This window comes from Panthera pardus, unplaced genomic scaffold, assembly GCF_024362965.1.
Source record: "Panthera pardus isolate Hobbes unplaced genomic scaffold, ASM2436296v1 HiC_scaffold_3, whole genome shotgun sequence".
In the NCBI taxonomy this organism is placed as follows: Eukaryota; Metazoa; Chordata; class Mammalia; order Carnivora; family Felidae; genus Panthera; species Panthera pardus.
In genome coordinates, this window is record NW_026526876.1 from 26,281,726 (window position 1) to 26,300,665 (window position 18,940).

The following is an 18,940-nucleotide window of genomic DNA, read 5'->3' on the forward strand; positions in this document are numbered from 1 at the left end:
CAAAACTCTACAAATAAGATATAGAACCATGCCTATGAAACTGGACTTTATAATCAGCATATACAGCAGAAAATTTGCAAAACATCTGAATTAATTTCAAAGCCCTTAGAAGTCACCAAGGATGGGGTGCCTGGGTGGCTCAGTCGGTTGAGCGTCTGACTTCGGCTCAGGTCATGATCTCGCGGTTCCTGAGTCTGAGCCCCGCGTCAGGCTCTGTGCTGACAGCTCGGAGCCTGGAGCCTGCTTCCCATTCTGTGTCTCCCTCTCTCTCTGCCCCTCCCCTGCTCCCGCTCTGTCTCTGTCTCTGTCTCTCTCTCAAAAATAAACATTAAAAAAAATTGAAAGAAAATCACTGAGGAACTGCCAAAATGAAGCTATTGTCAAAAAAAATACGTTTTCAGATATTAAAATAGGAAACGTTTATCCTGTTTTAATAAAAAGACATCTGTGATTGATAATGACCACAACCAGCTTTATAAATTCTTACCTTTAATCCCCACAAGCTTAAAGAGAACAGCTAGACAACGTTTTTATAGTCTACACCAATGGTACCATTTTGTAAGTTTCATAACCCGGAATTACTAAGATTTTCGTATCAGTGAAGGTCCGCAGAGATTCTTTTTGGAGACACCCAAGTATCTTAAGATAAAAACCCAGTTTGCCATAAAATGTTCAGCACTGCAGAGTCAATCCTGTACTACACGCACAGCCCAGCGACACCTGGGAATGAGCACTGCCACGGGTCAACCGCCCCCACCCACGAAAGCACCAGGAAGGGTGACAAGAGACAGCACAGCGCTAGGAATTCACCGCTGGCTGCAAAAGCCATCATCTATGGAAAGCTTAATTAACAAATTCATAACTGACACACGTAACGTAAGTGAAAAGATGAATCACTGGAAACCATTGCCCCAGATTAGACAGAACAAAGCTGCTTGAAGGAAGGGCCTCCTCAGGTCAGTCAGCTGTGAAACGTTCCAAAACAGCAGTAACAGACTCTAAGGGCATGTTTCAACAATAACGGACATTCTACAAAGCCTGAAATAGCACATAAGAGGGGAAATTAAAAATACATTCCAGGAAAAGATTATCTTTAATGACTACTAAATTCACTAAGATCTGTCCACCGCTCGCATCAAATCAATCAATACTAGCATTTTCCACAAAACTTGAATCCCAAAAGCAAAAAAAGGAAAAGAAAGACATTTACCTCTTCTAAGCTAGGGAGCGAAGAAGAAGATACTGTTCGAGATGACAGTGGGTGAAATGGCTCTTGACCAATAGCGTGTTGATGATTCTGTATTTGTACAAAAGGGTTTTGCGGTGGTCTGTGAGGCAAGGGAGGTAGGCCGTAGGGAAAACCCGGCCCCATTAGGTGACTCTGTTGTAAGTTAGCAAAAGTCCACGCTCCGTCAGGCGCCAGGTATTTCAAGGGAGGAGGGGCAAGGTGTTCGGATGGCAATGAGAACGGTGAGCTGAAGAGCTGGGGCGGCAGGCGCTGCGGAAATGCTGGGTTGTTGGCTACTTCGATGTCTCTGCTACTGTCATTAAAGTTAGAAAAGTGGCCACTGTGGTCCGTGCTGGACGGGGGAGGCGGGGCTGCTGGCGGGCTCCTGCTCTGAACTTGTCTATATTGCAAAAGTCTTGATTGAGGTGGTGGCATTTCAGCCAGCTCCCGTGTTTCACTTTGATCACGATTAGACAGTTCTCTGATTAAGTCTTGAAACCTACATAAAGACGATGAAATACGAGGACAAGGAAACAAAGGAAAAGCTCCATCACATCGAGGAGAGCTTAGTCAACTACATGGGTTAATTTTTACAGACAAAAATGAGAATACTTCATTAGAACTCACGTTAATTAATCTCAAAGGTGAGCATTAACACTCAACAGATGTGGAATCGAAGACACTAAATATGCCCCAAGTATCTGATTTCTTTCTTTTCCCTTGGCATTAAAACCAACTGTCCTGTCTCTACGTGTCTTCGATAACTGGCAGTTATAAAAGGTCACACACACCCCCCCCCCCGGGCGGGGCCTGGTGGCTCAGTCGGTTAAGCGTCCGACTTCAGCTCAGGTCGTGATCTCACGGTTCGTGGGTTCGAGCCCCGCGTCAGGCTCCATGCTGACAGCTCGGAGCCTGGAGCCTGCAGCCTGCTTCAGATTCTGTGTCTTCCTCTCTCTCTCTGCCCCTCCCCTGCTCACACTCGGTCAATCTCTCTCTCAAAGAGTAGATAAACGTTTAAAAAAAAAAAAAAAAATTTTTTTTTTTTTTTAAAAGGTCACCATAATGGTGGACCTTTTATTCAGAGGGATTAGGAAACACTTCGTTGCATCCACATGACACTGGCCATAAAAACAAGTTTAGAAGGAGGACTGAACCTGCATCGAGGTCCGTAGTTCAAAGCAGATAGAATTCTGTGCGGCTAGGAAAATAAACTGATGATAAATTTATAAACTTTAACTTTCCACCTAATTTACTTCTGTATCCATTCATTTCTTGCATTACTACTGAGTACGAAAAGGTGCTCACCGTGATGGTACATTTCTTTTTCAGGAGAGCCACAGAGCATGGGGCCACATTAATTTTCAATCCCCAACACAGTCCCCACCCAGATGTGTAATTCTAAATGGATTCTCTCTAGCATCTTCTAAAGTTACTTCTAAATGGATTCTCTAGACTGTAGAGTCAATCCTAGCACCGTGTAGCATGTGCCTACAAGGCCAGCATCCAATTTCTTTGGGACAATACCGCAACTTGAGGCTAAAAGGGCGGTATCCGAGAGAGAAGGCTGCGTGGGGGAAGGGGAGCGGTCCCGGTGCGAGGCTATTTGTATTCCGCAGAAATACCTGGAGTCTGCGGTTTCTGCTTCGTCCTCCGCGCTGCTGGGGAGCTTCCAGTCTGCTCTCACTGGCGGCTGAGGAAGATGCTGGAGGTGAGGATGAGGATGGTGGTGAGGGTACGGAATAGTGCCCTGACTGAGATAGGCGTGATGCTCATTCCACTGCTGGAGCCGCACCTGCTGCTGCCTCAGTGTTTCCAGAGCTACACTCCCATGCATACGATCTGCAAAATATTTGGGAGAAGATTCAGTTTTCACGCATCTGGGGTTTCAAGTTAACTCTTTCAAGAGTCTCTGCAACCAGATTTTCTTCACAAAAACAAAGAGATGCCTACGCTTTGGGTTTTGGAGAAGGCAAATGTCTTCTAAATTTGCCAGTAACTAAATAAAGTTACGGTAACGGTGGTGACGACTGTTCCTACGTCATCATGTAAAGTGGCACCAACGGGATGCTTAACATTACAGAGCATTTGGAACAAGATTCTGACTGTTCCACTAAGTGACTGATGTCTGCTGCCATCACTTGAAGAAATGAATCGATCCTGACCCAAAAGAACACTGCACAGTACATGTCGATTTAAGGAAATAATCTCTGAATTTGTCACACCCAGCAGTGACAGGAGAACTTACCTAAAGCCTCCCCGATGGGCAATCCCGGGGGAGTCTCATCAGTGAAGTTATTCAGATGGGAAGGAAGGAGGGGGCCGGGCTGTGCGATGGCCCGAAGAGGGCTGTGGCCTTCCTGCAGCATGGGAGGGGGCTGCTGCTCAGGAATCACAGCCTCTGCAGGAGGGGACTGGGGCCGGTGAGAGACCGCACTGTTAAAGAAAGCGCTGTTGGGCCCTGCCTGATAGGCAGGGGAAAGTTGAGGAGGTGGCTGCTGAGTCAGCTGATTCAACGGATTCTGTGGCGGGACTACCTGATTTGGTTGGGGCGGCAACTGATTTGGTTGTTCAGGCAAATTATTCTGCTGCTGATTTAACAAGGCGTGCTGCTGCGGAATTGGAAATGGTGGTCTTGGTAGCTGGGGAAGGGGATGAAAATGACGACTGGGGATTGCATACTGTGCGTGGGGAGCAGGGAGAGGAAGATTTATATGTCTCGGGTTGAGATTATCTTTGCGATGAAATTTGGTATTGGGATAAACAACACCAGGACGCGACTCAGGACTTCTGTTCTGTGGATTTGATTCCAAATCAATCTAGAAAAAAATAAGAAGTCTTTCTTAACTGGGGACGATCTGGGTCCTGTGGCTCTCCACCTTTTCCCACCCCTAGCACATCTGAAGGATATGATACATTCTTATCAGTAATAGCCAATGCTATGTGCCCAATCACTTTCTGACAATCAAATGAGGGAATAAACATTTTTTAGACCAGGAAAGATGAAACAGAAAAACCCGTATTATATTTGAGTCATAAGAAGACATATTGCCATTTTATTAACACATCCACTTTAATTCCTTTAAAAGCATGATTTTTAATTTCACACTTTCTTCCTCAGAAAGATAACCATTTATTTCCTTCCGATATAAATCATTATAATGTGTCCTTTTCTACCAATTTTATTGTTTTTATACATCTCTTTCTTCAAACATATCTATATTAATTTAAAAATACTTGTCTCAATTTAAACAACTTTGAAGTGGACAAATACATACTTTATCACCTTTGTATAACCAGTTCCGTTGTCAATTTTTGCCATTAGGTATTGATATTTCTTCTCTCAACAAACATTTACTGAGAACCTACCAAGGGTAGTGCCGGAGATTAAAGGACAGTAAGAAGACTGAGTCTGTACCCTCAAGAGCTTACAGCAAGGGCTGGCAAACTACGGTTCCCAGGCCATTTCCAGCCCACCAAACTTTGACAAATAGTTTTACTGGAACACAGCCACCCTCATTCGTTTACGTATTGTCTACGGCTGCTTTCTGACCACAGTGGCAGAGTTGAGAGACTCCAACACAAACCATATGGCCCATTAAGCCTGAAGATTTACCATCTGACCTCTGACCTTTTGCATAAAAGGTCTGCTTAGAGGAGGCTTCGAGTCCAGCAGAAGACACAAACAAGGAAACATAAAATTAGAGGTTCTGTAAAAGGATGTGACAGAAGGTCCTAGTGCCTGACAAAATTAAAGGTGGCTTCACAGAGGCTAGGACATTTGAATTGAGTCTGGCACAAAGATCTGGAATTTTCCAGTGAGGGAAGGACATTCTAAGTAAACGTAACAGCCTAACCAAGGAAGGACAGGCGGGGAGAGGAGAAAGAGTAAGGCAGATTTGAGGAGCAGGAGAAGTTCTGTGCACATATAGCTCCAACATCACTTGTTTATATGTTAGTTTTCCCCTTCTTGACATCAGGTAACACTGCGAGAGCCCAATTATACGAGACCCAGAATGATTCAATACTGCGTATAAACATTTTTAATCCTGTAAACTGTGGTAAGCTACCGAAGATTTGTAAGCTATGGAGCGCTGTCATCCTTCTGCAACCTATGTTTGATCACAAATGGTGACAATGTGAAAAATGAAATACAAAGTGGAAAGAAGCTATTTTTCTTTCCCCTCTCTGTCAAAACACTCAATAAGCTGCTTCGGTACATCAATCTCCTGTTAAGTTTCAATGTGGAAATAGTCACGGAGTACTGCAAAGTACTCGCCTCACCAAAGGCTCTCAAGCTAAACACAGAACCGACCACTCTTAAGAACCCAGAACAAACAGCCTGTTCCTGAATTGAAGCCGTGGGACTCCTGGCGACCAAGCTGTTGCAACAATGTTTGTTTGCAATGTACCAATCGGGCCTCAAGTGCCTTTTCACCTCTAATCACCAGTTTAAATGGATTGCCACTTGAATTTGGCCAGTAATGTCCCTAAGATTACTGGGCGTTTATAAATCGTCTATAAAATGAATGAGAAGAATGACACCTCCATCCCAGTCTCCCAGCAGCTGCAATGCCTGCTCTTCAAATGTCCCAGAACCTGTTACCCAAAACAGCATTACAAATATGGGCGGTCTTCAATAAAGAGTTGTCATTAACTGTCTAAATCATTCGACTTTATCTGCAAAATAAAAGTTTCAGAACCTGATAAAGGCTCTTTATAAACAAACGTGGTCCCCCATGAATCTTCATCTTTTTGAGACTGATGTCACATTCAGCTGGGATATACTTTTTTCCATAAGACACTATTGATATTCACACACAGATCGCGTGAGGGAGGCCGTGATTAGATGCCAAGGTTGTTTGTGGATAAGCTGCCTCCTTCACTTCTGACTTTGATACGGACAGGAAGCTAGGCCAGTCATAGGAGCCTAATCAATACAGTGCTACTCTCGGACACTACAGTGGGCTAAGCAGGAGAGAGGGAGCCGGAGAATACTATTGTCAGAATGAGATCATCCCACGTCACTCTCCTCTTCATACTGAGGCACTGAATCAAGGACAGCCAGGAAATGGTTTTCCGCGAGGCCCCAGGACAAAGCATCAGAGTGGAAAGAAAGGAAACGTGTCTATTAGGTTGCCTAGTTCCTGGACAGGGAAAGAACAAAAGAGAAATTTAAACACAACTCGAGAGATGCTTCACTATCTCAGCTTCGGTTGCTCCCATAGCACCCAAGGCTCTTGCGGACGTTTTGTCCTGCGCTGCCTGTGACTGCACGGGCTGCCACGGCATCGTCGCGTGCCATTTGTTCCCTCTCGCACCCCTTTCCAAACACACGGAACTCCTATTTGCACCGCAGCTCCCTCCAGACTCAATCACGAAGTTCCACTGGCGGCCTCATTTGCACTCCTCCAGTTGGTAGTAAGTCCTTTCAGTTGTAGAAACCGTGAGTCAGAGCTGCTTATGGAACATAAGTCACTGAGTACAGAGAACAGTTGCTTAAAGCAAGCTGAGGTTGGGAATACAGATTTGGAAGTCATTATCATGCAACAGAGATTTAAAACGATGGAACTGACCTAGTTTGTACTAAGAAATCATAGAATGCTGAGAGGTGTAGGACAGTGACAGAACCCTGGGAAACCCCAACATTAGGACAAGGGACAGATGGGAAGGGGGGGGCACGAACTCATAAAAGAGGCAGGTCACGTTAGACAGGGTTGTGAAAAGTAGAAATGTGGGGCAAAGAAACCAGAAGAACAAGATGGTCAAGAAAAATGAAGTAGAAAATAGAGCCAAATACCAGAGAAAAGACAAGTCAGACTACAACTGAAGTGTGTTCGTAAAATCTGCTCACTTGAAGCGCAACGGTTTTCAGTGAATGTCAGAGTCGAATACGAGGCTGCGTTGGTTCAGGGGCAAAGAAGAGATGAGGTGGAAAGGTGAACTTGGGGAAGCTATAAAGGAGATGAGGGTTAAAAAGAAAGTGTCTTTTAAAAAAAACGGTCGATTGGTCAATTTATTTACTGGCTGAGAAGGAAGAACTAGCAGCTGGAAAGAATTTAAAGAATTTAAAGATGACTGAGGAGAACGGACTAGGCCTATGAGGTGACCAGAAGAGGAGAAAGTAGTCTCAAAGGAAACTCCTTCTCTTCTACCAGACTCTTATGTGGTGATAAGAAAACAGGGTTGTTAAAGGAGAAAGGGGTTAAGTCTAAGGTCTTAAGTTAACAGGGTGAAATCCTGATGTGGCAACTCTAAAGCAAGGTCATCTCCTGATCATAAGGATAACTGCAGGTGGAAGGTATCAGGCACGAGAAGAGCTGCTGAGAAATCGGGCAAAGGGAGCTAGGTACATGTAACGAAAGGCAGAGGAGCCCCCTGGGTTCCCTGAGATTAGAAAATATTAATTTCCACTGGCACTAATTCAACCAATGATTTGATTTTCCCTAACTGGTCCACAACCACAGAAGCAAATAAAGGAGATGAACGGGTGAGTTAAGAGTTCAGCATTAGTTACGAAATGAATAAATCATGGGGATAAAAGGCACAGCACAGAGAATACAGTCAATGGTATTGTAATAGCCTTGTATGGTGGAAGATAGTAACCGCACTGTGATAAGCATAGAACAGACAGACTCATTGAATCACTATGTTGTATACCTGAAATTAACGTAACATTGTGTGTCAACTACACTTCGGTCTTAAAAAAAAGTTAAGGACTTATACAGTAGATGTGATGAGAGAACAAGGTGAGCGACATAAGGAAGTTAAGTCTTCCTTATTCACGAGAACAGTTCTTTCCATTCTGAGATGATTTTCAATGACACGTCTATAAATGTGTCTCACTTACTACTTTATCATACAATGATTCTAAATTCAAGTCTATCACTGACCAACAATTTGAGAAAAGTATATGGATAAAGCAAACAATAGCCAAAGAAAAGGTGAAGGGAGAGAGGATAACACGACCCAACAGGTCCCCATGAAACAATAAGCATAAAAGATATACATAAAAAGAGAAAATTTTCTTTAAAACATCAACATTCCAAGGTGATCAATCAGACTAAAATCCATTAGGACAATGCATTCACTACATGTAAGCAGCATACCTGTTTGGATTCCATAGGCTTTTTCTCTGGTGTTCGAATCTTACTAATTTCAGGTCCAGGATTATTTGTATCACTTTTACCTAAGAAAATATTTTTAAATTCTTATAAATTGTCTCCAATGGATGTTACATTTCCAATGACTAAGCATTATTAGACAGAGCAGAATAATTTGAACATTTTTCATCTATTGTATCAATTTATATTACTGCTGGGGTTTTGTTTTTACTAAAGTTTGAGGGTTGTAGTTTCCCTGCAAGAAAGAAAATTTATAATTAAAGCAAACCTCATTATCAATAAAAAAGATTAATAAAGGAATAACCTTAAAACATGAAATAATTTCAAAGATAATTGCCCATCCTCCAGGAATTTGTAGCCTCGTTTTTCCTAAACCGGTCACAGAAAAGGTACTGAAATTCTTACTACTTATAAAGGCTCAATGTTTTGGCCATTTACAAATATAATTAAGCAAAAATGCAAATAATATCTCAATCCAAATTAATAAAGAAATCTAAACTGAATAAAGATATTCTGAAAGGGGTGTACTTATACTCCTTAAAAGTAATAGATAGCAAACTAAATGTAAGTGAATGAGGAATAGCAAAGGAAACTAAAGTGTTTTTAAAAATCACAATTATAATAGAATTAAAAGATGCTATTTCACACATGTGAAAGGATTTTAATCTATAAGAATTAACTGCTGGATATTTTAAATTCCTTGAAAAAAATCCTTGATTTGGGTTCTTGTTTGAAAACACTCTTTTAGGAAAGCCACTGGAACTCTCTCTGTAAAATGAATTATCATGCCAAAATAGCCTTACTACTAAACTTCAAGAAATGAAAACTACAATGTCTGAAGATGAAAAATACACTAGGTAGAACTAACAGATTAGACACTGCAGTATGAAAACTTAATGAATTGGAGGCATAGCAATAGAAATTACACAAAATGAAATGCAAAAAGAACAAAAGAATTTAAAAAAGGAAGTGCATCCATCAACTGTGGGGAAAATTAAATCAGCCTAATATTTGGGTTGTTGGAATTCCTGAAGAGAGGAGAGGCAAGACATAAAAATATCTTAAGAAATAAAGGTCAAAAGTTTCCAAACTTGATGAAAACTATAAAACCACACAGATCCAAGAAGCTCAACAAACTTCAAACACCAGAGGCATGAAGACAACTACACCAAGGAACAGCATAATCAATCTACTAACACCAGCATAAAAGAAACTCATAAAAGCAGTCAGACGGGGGGGAAAAGGCACATTACATATAGAAAAAACAAAGACAGGATGACATCAGATTTCTCACTAGAAATAATGCAAGCAAGAAAACAGGAGAGTAACATCATTAAAATGCTTAAAGATAAAAATTGTCAACCTTGAATGCTATACCTTGCAAAAATATCTTCTTTCAAAAATGAAAGTGAAACAAAAATATATTCAGGCATACAGATGCTGAAATAATTCATCACCAGTAGATCTACACTATGAGGAATGTTAGAACTTCTTCAGGCAGAAGGAAAATTGTGTCAGATGGAAACATGAATATACAGAAAGAAATAAAGACTACCAGAAATGCTACCTACATGGATAGATCAAAAAATTATTTTTGTTATTATTTAAAACTCTTTTTTATTTATTTATTTTGAAAGAGACAGAGTGCGAGCAGGGGAGGGGCAGAAAAAGAGGGAGAATCACAAGCAGGTTCCATGAAGTCAGTGAAGAGCCCATACAGGGCTCAAACTCACAAAACCATGAGATCATGACCTGAACTGAAATCGAGTGTCAGACGCTTAACTGACAGAGCCATCCAGATGCCCCTAAACCTCTTTAAAAAATTATTTGGTTGTGTAAATAATAACAATGTTTGGCCTTATATGTAAAAGTAATATGTATGGCAATAATATCATAAAGGCCAGAAGAGGATAAATTGAAATACTGTAAGGTTCTTTGTACATGAAATGGTAAAATATAAATTGGAAAGGAGTCTGTGATAAAGATATATACTATAAACTCTAAAGCAAACACTAAAATAATAAAGAGTTATAGCTAATAATCAAAAAAGGAGATAAACTGGAATCATAAAAAATATTCAACGAATCCAAAAGAAGACAGGAAAAAAAGGCAAGGGGAAACAAAAGAAGATTGGACAAATTCAAAATAGATAGCAAGATGATAAAATCAAGCCTAATTTATATAATTAATAATAAATGCTCTAAACACCTCAATGAAAAGGCAGAGATTGTCACACTGGATTAAAAAAAACATCAAGGGGTGCCTGGGTGGCTCATTTGACTCTTGATTTCCATCCAACTCTTGATTTTGGCTCAGGTCATGATCTCACAGTTTGTGGGACCGAGCCCCATGTCAAGCTCCATGCTGGCAGCACAGAGCCTGCTTAGGATATATTCTTTCTTTCCCTCTCTCCCTCTCTCTCTCTCTCTCTCTCTCTCTGCCTCCCACGCCCCCCGCTGGCTCTCTCAAAATAAATAAACTTTAAAAAAAATCAAGAGCCAACCATATGCCATCTAAAGGAAATGTGCTTTAGGGTTGCCTGGGTGGCTCAGTCGGTTGAGCGTCTGACTTCAGTTCAGGTCATGATCTCACGGTTCATGGGTTCGAGCCCTGAGTGAGGCTCTGTGCTGACAGCTCAGGCCCTGGAGCCCGCTTTGGATGCTGTGTCTACATCTCTCTCTCTGCCCCTCCCCCTTCCTCCCTCCCTCCTTCTCTCTCTCTTTCTCTCAAATAAACAAACAAAAATTTAGAAAGAAATGCACTTTAAATATAAAGACACAAATCAAGGAACCTGGGTGGCTCAGTTGGTTAAGCATCCAACTTCATCTTGGGTCATGATCTCACAGTTCAGAAGTTCATGCCCCGCATCGGGCTCTGTGCTGACAGCTTGGAGCCTGGAGCCTGCTTTGGATTCTGTGTCTCCCTCTCTATCTACCCCTCTCCCTACCCCCACCTCAAAAATAAACAAACATTTAAAAAAAATTTTTTAAGTAAATAAATATAAAGACACAAAAAGATTAAAAGTAATAGATCAAAAAGGACAGAAAAAGGTCAAAACGGATATACCATGCTACCACTAGTCAAAATACAGTTAAAGTGGTTATATTAGATATTAACAAAGTAGACCTCTGAGCAAAGACTATATTACCAGGGATAAAGAATGTCATTCAAAAAAAGACAGCAGAGTTAATTAACCAAAAGCACATAATCCTAAATGTTTATACTCCTAATAAGAGAACTTCAAAATTAACCAAGCAAAATTTAAAGGAAAAATAGACAAATACCAACTGTACTTGGAGATTTCAATATTCTCCTCCCAATACATATTTCTTTAAAAGAAGACAGAAAATCGGCAAGAATATAGTACACGTGAACAATTCTATCAATCAACTTGACCTAAGTAACATTGATAGAGTGCTCCATTCTTCTCAAGTGCACATGGAACATTCACAAAGATACACCATATCCTGGACTGTAAAACAAATCTCAGGAAGTTCAAAAGAAAAGAGTTTGAGTCATACAAAATACGTTTTCTTGGCACAATGGAATCAAAGTAGAAATCCACAACATAAAAATTCCTAGAAAATCCTCAATAACTGGAAACTAAAACTCACCTTTCTAAATATTCCATGGATCCAATCTCAAGTGAAATTAGCAAGTGTACTTAAGGGGTGCCTAGGTGGCCCAGTCGGTTAAGTGTTTGACTCTTGGCTTCAGCTCAGGTCATGAGCACAGTTTGTGGGTTCGAGGCCTGCACTGGGCTCTGCACTGACAGCATGAAGCCGGCTCAGGATTCTCTCTCCCTCTCTTTGCCCCTCCCCGGCTCTCTTTCTCTCTCTCTCACAGAAACATAAGTAAATAAACTTTAAAAAAAAAAAAAAAGTGTACTCAACTGAATGAAACAAAAATCCATCAGAATGTATGGCATGCACTACTAAGGAGGAAAATCATAAAACTAAATAAGAGAAACTGAGAAATAGGGTGTCTGGGTGGCTCAGTCGGTTGAGCCTGCAACTCTTGGTTTCAGCTCAGGTCACGATCTCAGAGTTCATGGGTTCAAGCCCTGCACAGGGCTCTGTGCTGACAGCATGGAGCCTGCTTGGGATTTCTTTCTTTCTTTCCCTCTCAAAAACTAAACAAACATTAAAAACAATTTTTTTGAAGTGTGTCCTTAAAACAAAAAGAAACTGAGAGAGATATCCTGTTCATATAACAGAAGACTCAATATTGTTGTCAATCCTCCCCACATTGGCCTGTAGATTCAACACAATCCCAATCAAAATCCCAGCAGGATTTTTTGTAGAAACGGACAAGCTGATTGTAAAATGCATGTGGAAAATGCAAAGGACCTGGAATAGACAGTTTTGAAAAAGAAAAACACCTTGTACTCATAGTACCTGACCTCTAGACTTTCATGAAGCTACAGGAATCAAGACAGCACATTTGGCACACACATGAACGTGTGCATCAACAGAACAGAACACAGACTTCACGTATGTGGTCAACTGATTTTCAACAAAGGTACCGAGTTAGCTTAATGCAGTAAGGACAGTGTTTTCAAGAAATAGTGCTAAAAGAAATGAACATACATAAGCAAAAAGAAAACAACATTCTTACCTCATACCACATATAAAACTTAACTCAAAAAGGACCTAATGTGAGAGCTAAAAATACGACACTCCTGGGGAAAAAAAACACAGGTCCTTGTGATCTTGGATCAGACAAAAATTTCGCCAACACCAAAAACATGGCTCAAAAAAGAAAGAAAAAAAAAAAAAGGATAAACTGAATTTTATCAAAAGTAGAAACTTCTAGGGGCACCGTAAGCACCTGACTTCAACTCAGGTCATGATCTCACAGTTCAAGTGCCAGGTTGGGCTCCGTGCTGACAGCTCAAAGTCTGGAGTCTGCTTCAGATTCTGTGATCCCTCTCTCTCTCTCAAAAACAAACATTACAAAAGAGAGACAGAGAGAGGGCAAATGACCCAATGAAAAGATATTCAACATTATTAATCATTAGGAACATGCAAACTAACACCACAATCAGATTCTATCAGATACCTCCTAGCAAAGGTAAAAGTAAAAAGACTAACAATACTAAGTGTTGATGACAATGTGCAACAGCTAGAGATCTCATACATTACTAGCTGACGAGAAAAACGCATCAGCCACTTTGGAAAACAGCATGGCAATTTATTATAAAGTTACCTATGTATTTACAACATACTCAGTGATCTTACTCCTGGGTATACACCCAAGAGAAATGAAAACATATGTTCATGGCTGCTTTACTCATAAGAGCCAAAAAACAGAAATAACTAAGGTGCCCATCAACTGATGGATAGATAAAAACACTGCAGTGCAACCATATAATAGAATACTAATCAACAGTAAAAAGGCATAAACTACTGACATAGACCACATAAATGAATCTCAAAAGCATTAAGTGAATGAAGCTGGACACAAGGAAGCCATATACTCTGATTCCATTTATATGACATAATAAGTACAAAGACAAGAGTACAGAGGCAAAACGCAGATAGGTGGTTGCCCAGGGCTGGGGGATGGAGGAGAAGACAGACTACAAAGGACTATGAGAGAATATTCTGAGTTACGTAAACACCCTGTGGCTTGATTCTGGTGGTGGTTAATTCTGTTCATTTGTCAAAACATGTCAGCTGTACATTTTAAAAGTAAATTTTACATTATATAAATTATACCTCAGTAAACCTGACTTTAAAAAAACAGACTGAGTGCTGGGGCGCCTCATGGCCCAGTCGGTTGAGCATCGGGCTTTAGCTCAGGTCATGACCCCACAGTTCGTGGGTTCGAGCCCCGCGATGGGCTTCATGCTGACAGCTCAGAGCCTGGAGCCTGCTTCTGATTCTGTGTCTCCCTCTCTCTCTGCCCCTCCCCTGCTCACACTCTGTCTCTGTCTCTCAAAAATAAAAAAATGTAAAAAAAAAAAAAAAAGTTTTTTTTTCTTTTGAAAAAAACAGACTGAGTGGGGCGCCTGGGTGGCTCAGTCAGTTAAGGGTCCAACTCTTGATTTTGGTTCAGGTCATGATCTCATGGTTTGTGGGTTTGAGCCCCAAATCGAGCTCTGTGCTAGTAGCACGGAGCCTACTTGGAATTTTCTCTCTCTTTCTCTTTCTCTTTCTCTCTCTCTCTCTCTCTCTCCCTCTCCCCCCCCCCAACCCCTCCCACTTGCGCACACGTGCTCGCTTACTCTCTCACTCTCTCTCAAAAACAAATAAATAAGGACACGTGGCTCAGTCAGTTAAGCGTCCAACTTTGGTCACGATTTCATGGTTCATGAGTTGAAGCCCCGCATCCGGCTCTGTGCTGTTAGCAATTCTCCCTCTCCCTCCCTCTCTGTTCCTGTCCCGCTTGCGCACACGCATGCTCTCTCTCTCTCACTCAAAACAAATAAAACCCAAAAATCTTTAAAATATATAATAAAAAATAAAATAAACAAACAAACTTAAAGACTGTGTAATTTTTCCTTCAATTACACAGGAGATTATGATTTACAGAAGATGTAACTACTTTAGGTCAACTATTGCCACAGTAGCATCTACATTTAGTGTACCACAAAAATAATTTTGGTCAATAAATATATTTACCAGGAGAGGATTTTCTGTCTCAGTTTTAAATAACTATCATTTAAAAACACTCTAAATATTAAAATTTGGTATTTTTTCAGAAAATTGGTAATATTGATTACATCATGCATTTTCATTGGTGTACATACTTGTATCTTCTGGAGAGAAGATCCATAGTTTTTGCATCAGATTCTTTCGCAAAGGGGTCTATAATCCACGAACAATTTAACAATCATATTGTTAAAAGATACAAGCAGGTGTATCAACATTTTAGGATCTTGATAACAGCAAAGCAGCTCACCATTTCGACTTGGCTCATGTTGATCCTTCTCCTGGTGCTGGCTTTGTGGCTGCCCTATGCTGACGGGTGGGTGGTGCCCAAGGCCATACGGTAGGGGAGACCCCCGTCCATGTGTCTGTAAGAGGTTCATATTGTAGGCCATCGCTGCTTGGTGTGTAAGGATCCGAGGATCAACTGCGAACCTGCCCTGGTACCCTGTCCATGGTACCTACGTTATCACAAGAAATGGAGTAACTGCATTAAATACATTTTAAAATGCAAACTGCTATCGTGCTACTGATTAGGAAAAAGCAAACACACACATGTTAATTGTATCAAAATAAGTAACCACAAAGTCAGTGCTAGTTATAACAACTGGTAGAATTATTGCTAGAACTTAACTAGTCAAGAATTGGCTTCCAAAAGAAAAATTGGCTTCCTGAATCTTTAGTGTGTAGGGAAAATTGGTCATTTTTCAGGTTAGGAAGAAACTGGGGACATAAAATTGGTAATTATTCCTTGACGCATCAACTTATTTTATAATCCTAAATCACTTCCCTTTAATATGAATGTATACATGTCATAGATTATGAAGAAAGTTACCCTTTAAAGTTATAACTGCACAGTTACATAGTTTAATAGACTAAATGAGAGAACAAGTGAAAAAGTTAAAGAATTTAGTCTAAGGAGTCTCAACATAAAATATACACACTCCAGGGTGCCTGGGTGTCTCAGCTGGTTAAGCATCTGACTTAGACTCAGGTCATGACCTCACAGTTGGTAGGTTCGAGCCCCACATCGGGCTCTGTGCTGACAGTTCAGAGCCTGGAGCCTGCTTTCGATTCTGTGTCTCCCTCTGTTTCTGCCCCTCCCCTGCTCATGCGCTCTCTCTCTCTCTCTTTCAAAAATAAACATTAAAGTCCCTCTCTCTCTGACCCTCCCCCGCTCATGCTCTGTCTCTGTCTCTCTCTCAAGAATAAATAAACATTAAAAAAATTTTTTTTAAACAGTGGGCGGCAGAGGGGCCTGGGTGGCTCAGTCAGTTAAGCGTCCGACTTCGGCTTGGGTCATGATCTCACGGTTCATGATTTTGAGCCCCACATCAGGCTCTGTGCTGACAGCTCAGAGCCTGGAGCCTGCTTCAGATTGTGTGTGTGTGTGTGTGTGTGTGTGTGTGTGTGTGTGTGTGTGTCTGACCCTCCCCCACTAACTGTCTGTCTCTGTCTCAAGAATAAACATTTAAAAAATTAAAAAAAAAAAAAAAGAAAGAAATACACACACTCCAAATTTACATGAATAACCAAATCAATGTTCATTGATTGTAGGCAAAATTCAGATAGGTCATTAGTTTAAATTAACTCTTTTGATTAATTCAACTCTTCCCTTAAACCACAGAAACAAAATATTTCTTTAGGTATATCTAAATACATAATCTCTGCATACTGACATAAAAGGATAAATACTATGACATCTGGGCTACTGCCCCTATTATCTTATTATAGTATAACTGTTAAATGCAGACTCTTAAAAATCTTATATAATAAAAGCCTCTCTGACCTAGTAAAATGAAATATAAATCCTAAGGGACTTACTATTTAAAGAAAATGATGTATGGTGTTGCCAGGCTGTCTGGGAAGAAATAAGGCAGCTAAAATTGAAAGTCTTTTGGGGAGTGGGCATGAATCACGTATTTCTTACCAACAGCTATTGGCTGTTGTAATTGTAAACTCTCATGAGCAATATGGCTGAGCAAGGAGTACAGCTGGGCATTTTTCCATTTTGGGGTGTGGAGGTGCCAAAACCCCTGGCAATAATCACCTCTGCCTGAAATTATAATATTTGCCTTAAATGCAAGAAATATTTTCTGGGATAAAATTTCCGAATTTGGAAATATTAGTAAAAAAAAAAAAAAAAAATTTTTTTTTTTTTTACCAAAATAGTAAAAAATCTTAAAGGAACAAAAGTGGGTTTTACACAAGATGGAAACCCTCTAAATATCTATAGTCTCAGAAAACATTTAATTATGTTTTTAAGTGCCAGTAAGATTATGAAAGGATTGAAATTTCTCAGATAAATTCATATCCAGAGAGCTAGACTAATCCAAGCTTCTTTGCCTCCTCCAAAAAACTGTATTTCCTAGGAAGGGTTAGCGAATTGTGTAAGAATAAAAAAGTAACAGATAAAATAAAAGTATCACTTTACAAAACAAGAGACCAATTTACTAGCTCTGTTTAATGTTCAGGCCAGTTTTCCCCAGCAAAAATGTTTTTAAGGGAATACAAAGTCTTCTCAATCAAAACATCCAATATACAAATTTCTTCATAACAACTGACAATAAACAACAATTCATATTTCTCTGGTCATTTCACATTTTGAAGGTTAAAGAAAGAGCTGCTTTAAAAGAAGCGTACAGGCATTGAAAAGTAAAACAACAACAACAACAACAACACTATTTGGGATAGTTACTAATTTAGTGAAGCCTATTTTATTTTATTCAATAAACGGTATTTCAAATGTCCACTTACAGGTAAAGGCACCGACATAACTACATTCCCTCCATAGACAGCAGGTACATAAAGAATACTTGTCCCAGTGTGAGGATCTATTCTTTGAACAGGGCTTGGAGATTTCCCCAAATTTGGGTGAGGTCCAAGGGGGGGTGGAGGTGTATATGCTCTAATAGGATTGCCAATAAGTACAGAAGGATTGGGCTGAACTGAAAAATAAACAGAGAAAGGACTCAACTTAGTAACTGTACACATTCCCCTGGACAAAAAAGATTTAAATCACCACAGCAAAACACATTTCCCAGGTTTGCCATAAGATAAGAATTATCAGTGTGGAAGAGTAAAGCATATTAAAAAACCACAACCATCTTACAACGTTCCCTAAAATTATTTTGAGTTATACAAAGTATTCTCTCTGTAAACTAGTATAATTTTAAATGTCTTCCAAGGAGGTAAAGGTGTGTCTTTCGAGAGAGAAATTCATACACACTCAATAAACATTCTTCTGAGACTAGGAAAATATACACAATATTTTTTCACAATAAAGTTTTGGCTTGCAATATAGTCACAGACAAAATGAAGGTTAAACAATTAATATTTTAAAAGCATAATTCTGCATTTTAAATCATTGAAGTAAACTTTATGTTGACATTTCAGTGATCCAATATTTGTAGGACATAAATATGTTCCCAAAACTTCTGTGGCATATGCTTAAATGGTTTTCTTCATAACTTATAAATACATAAACCTTGGTACCTACAAAACCATCTGTTTTCAGAAATGTCGTAACAAAGCATTCACAAGACCAGATGTGCTGAATAAAAGAGGTTAAGTGAGTTCCAAAGTGTGTGTGTATCCCTCTCCCCATCTTCTAGTGATGAAATTTAGAGTAAACCTCTTATACCATAAAAGCAAGTTACCACAGGGCTGATTTTCCACTTACCAATTCCATCATTCTGGAAATGATCATTCTGGGTATGATGGAGGCTTTTCCCCTTTATAGAAAAAAACAAACGTATAATACTATAAATACATTTAATATTAGGAAAACATTACTTCCCTAATCCTATGCAAATTAAATATATTCAGCAACAATTACAATTTAAAGACTGCAAGTGTGTAATTAATAACCATTAGACTGCTTTGAGCCAACTTTCTTTTTAAATATTAAGTCACGGTGCTAGGCCTCCATTTTTCTC

General features: G+C 39.9%; 1 protein-coding gene across 5 annotated transcripts in view; it reads right to left on the reverse strand.

The window, feature by feature from the left end:
* The window catches only part of HELZ (helicase with zinc finger), a 159,765-nt gene that overhangs the window by 27,818 nt on the left and 113,007 nt on the right, over positions 1-18,940 (reverse strand). For all 5 annotated transcript variants that reach the window (XM_019466466.2, XM_019466462.2, XM_019466464.2 and 2 more), the window contains 7 exons: positions 18,685-18,736; positions 17,760-17,950; positions 15,256-15,463; positions 8,335-8,414; positions 3,474-4,044; positions 2,851-3,067; positions 1,211-1,727 (listed from right to left, as the gene is read on the reverse strand). In XM_019466466.2, the coding sequence (XP_019322011.2) occupies positions 1,211-1,727; positions 2,851-3,067; positions 3,474-4,044; positions 8,335-8,414; positions 15,256-15,463; positions 17,760-17,950; positions 18,685-18,736 (1,836 nt within the window). The remainder of the gene's footprint in view (positions 1-1,210; positions 1,728-2,850; positions 3,068-3,473; positions 4,045-8,334; positions 8,415-15,255; positions 15,464-17,759; positions 17,951-18,684; positions 18,737-18,940) is intronic.